The following is a 7,969-nucleotide window of genomic DNA, read 5'->3' on the forward strand; positions in this document are numbered from 1 at the left end:
GTTTTGTGATAAATTATGCAAAAGTATGTACTTTCATATGTGTATGATATAAATATATTTGCATATATATGATATATATAAAAAACAAAATATTTTATAAATTTGCGCAGAATTTATGTACATGTACTTGAATAAAAACTATCTGGTTTATTCCTCCTTTTTTATGTCCTTCTCCTATCAATCATGCAACTCGTTCTCTCTTGTGTGTATGTATATTGTATTGCATGCAAGTGTTTACAATGTACTTTCTTTTTGGGCCGTGAGGACCCTTAATTGATAAATAAAAATTGAATTATAGACAACTGTACTACAAATAACACATTGGATTTACAGATGTTAAAAGTATGAATTTGAAGTGTAATGAAAGTGGGACAAGAACTACGAAATAGGTTCTAAAACACCCAGTTCTTATAAAATTTATGCAATAGAAAGAATTGTTAAGGACCGTATCGTAAGAAAACGCAGCCCTACTAAATCGGGATCGAGATTCAACATTCTTTGTAAACAAATAAACAAAGCAGTGAAAGCTTGGACTTGGAGAAAGCTTAGAAGAATTTTTAAATCAGATGTAACACAAGATTAGCAATCAAAATGAACGGTATTTTCATTAAATGTATTACATGTAGTAATTTTTCATATCTATACATTGTTTCTTTGGATCTTTGCAAATATTTATGGGTCGCGTGACCAGGTGACAGGAAGTATCTGGCGGTTTTCCAGCTTTTCGATATACTTTTGTTTTGTTTTGGTTTTTTTTCCACATGATTTTAATTTAAAAATTGTAAATGTAAATTGAAGAATATCAGTATTCAGTACAAGTCGTGTATTCCAGAAATATAGCGTGGTTGTCTTTGAAAATCTTGCTACATTTTCAATTCTGTTGCAGCCTCTGAGTCTTGCCATGGAAAAATCCACTGAAACATCGACAGTAAGAAGAGCCTCAGATCTCCCAGTAAGTCCCAAAAGTACGGTCTCTGGTGGCCTTGTACATCATATAGAGTCAAGTACAGCTAGTGTTAAGTTAACAGGACATAATGTAAGGAAACTCTCAGACACTGATTCAGATTTCACCTCATCAGAAGACGAAGAGAAAGATTACACAATTACAGAGATTGACCTGAATAAGAAAGTAGGACCTCCATCAGGGCTTGAAGACACTGAACCACTCAGTGAAGAAGATAGTGTGACAGTAAACGTGAAAAGTACAAGTAACAGGGAACTGTTAGATTCACTGCAGACATTAGAACCCAAAGTCAAAGTCGTTGTAGAAGAGTCCCAACAAAAGTCAGAGCTGAAGAAAATATTCTCTGTTGACAGATTCAATCCTTTTGACAGAGATTTACACATGGAGGAAGACCACTTTACAGAAGAAATCATACCAGCTGTTAGTGAACAGGAATTCAGATTCAAATCCAGTAACGGTGTGTGTAAATTCTGGAGAATTATTTTTTTTTAAATATTGCTATATAATTGTTTATTTTTTGAATCACAGTTAATTAAAATGTAAAGTGCAGATAAAGGAACATTCCTTTATAAATTGGGTCACTATAAATATGTAATTAATGTGGGAGATGATCTGATGCTTGTACCTTTCTTTAAGTCAGGTTCTAATGGCAGCTCTTGGACAGACATTTCTGATGACAATCCAGATGTCACAAATGCTGATCTGGGACTCGCAGAGGATCACTTCTCTCATCCTGAGGTGTCAAACATTTTATTAATTTTTTCACATTTTCTAGAAAAATTCTTACAATAGGTAGATATTTTTACCTCTGAATGACAGTTGATAAAACTTTTTTTGGGGAGGTAGCTGATCCAAGTCATAAGCTAAATGAACAAAAGTACAAGGTCTAGCATGGATACAAAATTCTTTTGATGTTCATAAAAAATGTATGTGAAATTATGTGAATTATTTTGTATCTGACAACCTTGTATTGATATTCACACGCAGGGACATTTTGGACTGAGTAGCACAGAAGAGATGGAGATGGCTATAGAGAATTGTAAAGATTTGATTGGTCGAGCTCAGCCTCATTCTGATCGTCACAAAAATCTTGTCCAAAAACTGGTTCAGCTGAGACTGAAGCTCCAGGAGTTAAAGGTAAACATACCAAATGCATAATGAAAAGGCATCAAGGGCCAAAGATAGTTGTACCCTTAAATAAAACCGAACAGGTGAGAGATCTGATTCAAGTATTTTACCGAGATTAAGACTGAGTGATGTATGTACCTAGACAGATATTTTACATCAACAGGATGGTCCAGAACCTGTCCCTCAGGATGTAAAACTGGTGGTGGGACACAAATTCCAGATTCAGGAGAGTCGAAGTACCAAGTACTATTGTGAAAAGTGTAATGCTATGATTCTGGGTGTCATACAAAAATGGTTCAGGTGTTCAGGTATTTATGTAACTTGATAAAGCATTTTGTTTAGTAATTACAGTGTGAATGTTTTCATGGGCTTTAAAACATTGCATTTTTTTCAGAATGTGGATATAGTTGTCATGAAAAGTGTCTTAATACAATTACTAGGATGTGTGCAAGTCAGAAGGTAAGAAATTAGACAATAAATTGTCATAAGTAATTTGACATTTTTTCTGTCATTATATTTAAAATGAATCCTTTTGTAGGTGCTTGAGTTCCCTGAATTCTGTCTTTCAATTTGTCCAAACAGAGGTTTATCTGCCCAGAATTACAGGTGTGCTGAATGCAGGAAAGCCATTTCATTCCGTAAGATATTCTTTATACTTGATACATTTACCTTACACATTCAATTCAATAACATCAGTAAAATAAGCAGATTTGTGCTCCCTGTGCACATTTTTTTGTTTGTGTATATTAAATTTTTCATACATGTACATCTTTTCTCCTTCAGTGTGAATTTCTTGTACATTTAATGGTTGAGACTTTTTTTTCAGAGTCTGGTTTCAGTGAGCCTCGACTTTGTGATTACTCTGGAAATTATTTTTGTGAACTTTGTCACTGGAACAATATCATGGTCATCCCTGCAAGAGTTCTGCATAATTGGGATTTTGAACCTAGAAAGGTCAGTGTTCTTTCTTATTTATCAATATTATATTAGAAAGCTCTCTCTTGCTACATATTGAACAGTTTAACTGATTATAGAATAAATATTTCCATTTGCATACAAAATTCATATGCATACACTTGTAAAATTAACTTGCATTTCTAGAACTAAGAAAAGTGTCAATTAAATATTAGATTTCTTAAGATATGTGAAGAAAAAAAATCAGAGCAAAATTTTATTTTATCACTGAAGATTTGTAGAATATATATTGTTTTTTTTTATGCCTCCACCATAAAATGGCTGGGGCATATAGCATGACCCTGTTCTGTCATTCTTTTACATTCAGTTTCCGTTCATTATCTCTGCAACAGTTGCACACATTCAACTCAAATTTGACTTATGGATAAGTCATAGGAATACGCAGGTTTAGTTCGAATTTGGTCATGGTCCGATGATTTTTGACAGAGATTTCCCTCTTGAAGTTTGAAAAAAAAAAGATATTTTCAGTTTCCACTCTCTAACTTTTGTAGGGATCTATGTATAAGGTTGAAATTGCATATGCAGGTATTTTACTAGAAAATACAGGTCAAGTTCAAATACAAATTTAAAACTAAATATGGCATTTGAAATTTTGCCTACCTGCAGGGGTATTCTTGGCGTTACGACAAATCTAGTTACTATTGAAACTTTTAATTAAAAAAATGACAAATTTGATACAGGTAAGCCGAGCCTCTAAGCAGTTCCTGAAGCTGATGACCTCTAAGGCTGTGATGAGAATCCAGGATGTCAATCCAATGTTGTTCAACTTCGTAGAGGAGCTCAATGATGTCAAGGTCAGTTTGTAAATCAGGACTGTATTTTACAAAATATCTTACAACAGACCCAAAACTCTAACTGGTTGTTGGATCTTGCATGATTAATTATACTATTAAAAATTGCTTCCATAAAAATGTCTTTCAATTTTCATTTTAAAATAGATTAATATTATTTTCAAATTAATGTTAAAATAACATAATGAGTCAAAATCATATGGTATTTATAAAAAAAAAATAAAATATGAGGAAAGGGAAGTTTTGACAAACTCAAGTGCACTGAACAGCAAGAAAGATTGTGAATACATGTCAATGTCAAGGTCACACAACTTTTATTTTTAGCATAAAACTTGTAAACAGCATTGCATTGGAGCATGCAAAGGTGAGGAATATGTTCTGAAAATCTTTTTTAAAGATTGTATCAAAATCCTTGGTCTATGGACGTTCATTTCTAGGGACTGGAGACCATAATAACTTCTACTTTGTGCAGATGTACAATAAGGAGTAAGATTTGAAGCAAAATTTTTGTCTTGGGGCAAACAATTTTTTTTCCACAAAAGTAAAGGGTTTAGGTTCAGAAACCTGTAATTTTCTGAAACCTAATACTTTCAAGAATTGAAAAAAAAATTTACATGTCTCTTATAATTTTGGGTAATGGTACATTTTATCATTAGAAACTGAGAGAGGAGTTATTGATAATGAAGAAGTACCTGTTGGTGTGCAGTGAGGCAATGGAAAAGAAGTTCTTGCTTTTACTGAAGGAAAGACAACACTTTGTAGAGACTTCAGATAAATACTCCATGCAGGATCTACTAGACATAACATCTGATACACTACTCCCAGAGCTGGCTAGTATACACACAACATGGGCCCAACATATCAAAACGGATTGTCAGGTATATAGTGAAGAAACGTGTCTATGCTTAATCCTCTATGGAGAAATTTTTTAAAAGTTGTTTACTATAAGAATGTAACTAGCATGAGTTACTTAATTTAAAACGTTGCTAAAAATAAATATATGTTGGTAAAACATTCTAGCTATTGTGTACCTGTATATAATACAGACATTTTCCTCTAATTACAGAAGTGTCAGGCCAAAGGTTTTATCTGTGAGCTGTGTGATGATGATGAGACATTATTTCCATTTGACAGCATTGCTGTGGTGTGCTCCCAGTGCTCCTATGTACTACACAGGTAACATGTGTCTGTACTACACAGATAACACACATCTGTACTACTAACACACATCTGTACTACACAGGTAACACATGCTGTACTACAAAGGAAACACATATCTGTACTACACAGGTAACACATATCTGTTCTACACAGGTAACACACATCTGTACAATACAGGTAACACACGTCTGTACTACACAGGTAACACATGTCTGTGTGACTGTGTCACTGATTTGTTCCTTGATATTTATGCAAAAGCAAATATAATTTTGAACTTAAACTTGTTTCAAAATGTAATTTACTTGAAATCAAGGTAAGTTGCTTTTAATTACAAACATACCGGTATATTTTTTTTATATGCAGACATTGTTTTGCCAAGAGAGGAGCTCAGTGTCCCCGATGTGAGAGAAGAAACAGAAGAAATGTCAACTGAAGAAGATATTATCTTCAACTCTGTGCAATAAACAATGGCATTTATCATTGAAAATTATTTATTTATGCATGTTCTTGTTTCCGGCCTGTTTGAATATTAAACATTCCAATGAAACCTGAGAAGTTTATTTAACATTTGAACAAAATCATTTTTGAGAATTTTAAATGTTAAAGCTAATACATGCCATAAGGGTAGGATCTTAGTATTTTCAAAGAAAATACTTTTTCCAAGTTGTTGAAAAAAAATCTGCATAATCTTTAACTTTAAAAAAGTGTGTTTATATTTCTTTCTGTAATTTTTATCTCCAGCAGCTATATTTCACATTATTGAGAGTGCGTAGTAATTATACACTCAGTGAAGAAATTTGCATCTCTTATTTTGACTTCAACAGCTTTCTATTGATAACTTTAAACTTTGCACAGTGATTTAAAACACATCTCCTATTCTGGATTAAAATTAAAAAAGTATTATCCAGATGTTTCAAGTGTTGAACTTTTTCATTTATTAATTATGACCCCCGCAAATGAAGTTTGGGGGTATATTGGAATAAGCATGTATGTCTGTCAGTCCCACTGTCTGTAGATGGGATTTTGTCCGAACCTGATCTCAGAGACTATTGCATGGATTTGTTTTTAAATTTGTACACTCATTATTCACCATATGAAGGTGTGCACCTGGTATTTTCATAATGATTGGATAATTTTTCTGCATTTTACAGGTGTTTTTTTTTTCATTTTTATTGACTTTGTCATTTCTGGTTCACTATGTTTGATACATAGTATCTAGATACTGCCAGTTGGTACATCTTGTAACAGATGCGAATTGCAGCTCAAAACTACTCATTAAAATTCAAAAAAATCACCAAGTATTAAAAAAAGTTTTTAGGTAAATTGTCTCTATAAATCTAAGAGTCATGCAGCAACCTTATTAAAAAAATGTTGCATCAAGATTACACAGTTCTTTATTTATCATTATATAAAGCTTTGTAACAAAATTTTTTTTAAAAAAAATCTTTGTTTTTAACAGAATGACATAGATAACTAGTGCTAATTGTAACGGGAACCGTTACAGATGTTCCCCAAACGGCTCCCCAATCCCTTATGATGCCCCATTCCCTACAAGCTTCAATAAATTAGACAATACTTTTGTAATACAGAGGGACACTTTATTTTTAAAGGTATTTCATTGGAAAACTACTCCGATATAGCCATATGGGTATTAGCCAATCAAATTTCAGCGCATGTGGTTGCACATGTTTTCTATATTTTTCACAATAATTTTCTTATAGTGTGTCACAATACATACATTTGTGTTAAATATTAAAGAATTTCATTGAAAAATAAGAGAGATGTAACCCTTTAAGTATTAGCCAATCAGAATTCAGCATACGCACATGCATGGCCTTGCATTCAATTTTGATAGTATCATAATGTAGGAGCTCTATGTGCCTATCCATGTCGTAAATTTCATCTTGTTTTGTTGAAAACCAAGGGAGTTATGGACATTGAAAGTTTCAACCAATCAGATTGCAGCACACCTGCATGCGCGTGTTTTCAAGAAATTTCCTATATAACATGTTGTAGCACCTTATAATATATACTTATATTCTAAATTTCAAAGTATTTTGTCAAAAAAACAAGGAAATTATTGAGATTTTTGTATCAGCCAATCAGAGAAGAGCGCACGTGCATGCGCGTGAGTTCACGCTAATTTGACCGTGTTATCTTGTCTAGACTACTAATATATCTTTATATTTTGAGTTTCAAAGCAATTTGTCAAGAAATATAAAAGTTACGGCTTCATGAAGTATATCAGTCATTTCACTCATTGCACGCGCGCACACGTGCATGCATGTGCGCGCAAAATGACCTTCGTTCCGAACACCTACACAACATGCCTATTAACCCTAAAAAGGTTTCATGTCAATCGGATGAGTGGTTCTATGAGAACACTCCCGGACAAAAAAGTACCGGAGAAGAAAGTAGAAAAAAAGAATAATAACTAGAAACTCATTGCGAGCAATGAGAGGTCTTCCGTCCAATTTTGAAAATAAAAACGTAAATTCAAGCTGAAAAGTTGATAAAAGAAATTCAGACACTCTGGAAATTTAACCCTGGTTGTCAGCGTGAAAATCCAACGTGCTAACCATTAACCATTCACTTTTTTGCATCACTTCCTGTCACGACCGGAAGTAACGGCGATACAAGATTTCCTCGCGATTCAAATAAACTGATGTCTGACTATCAGTTCTGAAAGTTTTAGACTTCAGTCATTTACTGTTGCAGAGCAATATTGTGAGAACAAATTCTAATTCTGAGGACAGGTAAACACGTGACTGGAAGTGAATTTTATTAAAAAAAAAAAAAAAAAAATCTCTGACGTTTCGCTATACATTTGCAGTATCTACAAAATGCATAAAAACATTTCAAGTACTTTATCGATAAGCATAATTTATGAGAAAGTTAAATATCGAAAAAACGTAGTTTATCACCTAAAACCGGAAGTTGCCGTTTTTGT

The 7,969-nt window shown here is 33.2% G+C and overlaps 1 protein-coding gene across 1 annotated transcript; it reads left to right on the forward strand.

The window, feature by feature from the left end:
* The first annotated feature begins 521 nt into the window (after positions 1-521).
* LOC133186874 (differentially expressed in FDCP 8 homolog) lies at positions 522-5,895 on the forward strand. Its single transcript, XM_061322252.1, has 12 exons — positions 522-598; positions 887-1,421; positions 1,605-1,702; positions 1,952-2,101; positions 2,256-2,400; positions 2,487-2,551; positions 2,631-2,730; positions 2,919-3,046; positions 3,748-3,861; positions 4,515-4,736; positions 4,925-5,034; positions 5,383-5,895. The coding sequence occupies exons 2-12, from the start codon at positions 902-904 to the stop codon at positions 5,450-5,452; spliced, it is 1,722 nt and encodes a 573-aa protein (XP_061178236.1). The 5' UTR covers positions 522-598; positions 887-901; the 3' UTR covers positions 5,453-5,895.
* Positions 5,896-7,969: the final 2,074 nt, after the last annotated feature.

The sequence above is a fragment of the Saccostrea echinata genome, unplaced genomic scaffold, assembly GCF_033153115.1.
Source record: "Saccostrea echinata isolate AGI-Se365-2 ecotype Australia unplaced genomic scaffold, CSIRO_AGI_Sech_v1 ptg000014l, whole genome shotgun sequence".
In the NCBI taxonomy this organism is placed as follows: Eukaryota; Metazoa; Mollusca; class Bivalvia; order Ostreida; family Ostreidae; genus Saccostrea; species Saccostrea echinata.

What these genes read in the sequence shown, in the direction of transcription:
- LOC133186874 (XM_061322252.1), top strand. Translation starts at nt 902, where the DNA reads ATGGAAAAATCCACTGAAACATCGACAGTAAGAAGAGCCTCAGATCTC. An exon ending in AAAATGGTTCAGGTGTTCAG is followed by an intron (nt 2,401 to 2,486) that starts GTATTTATGTAA and finishes CATTTTTTTCAG; the next exon opens with AATGTGGATATAGTTGTCAT. An exon ending in TGCTCCTATGTACTACACAG is followed by an intron (nt 5,035 to 5,382) that starts GTAACATGTGTC and finishes TTTTATATGCAG; the next exon opens with ACATTGTTTTGCCAAGAGAG.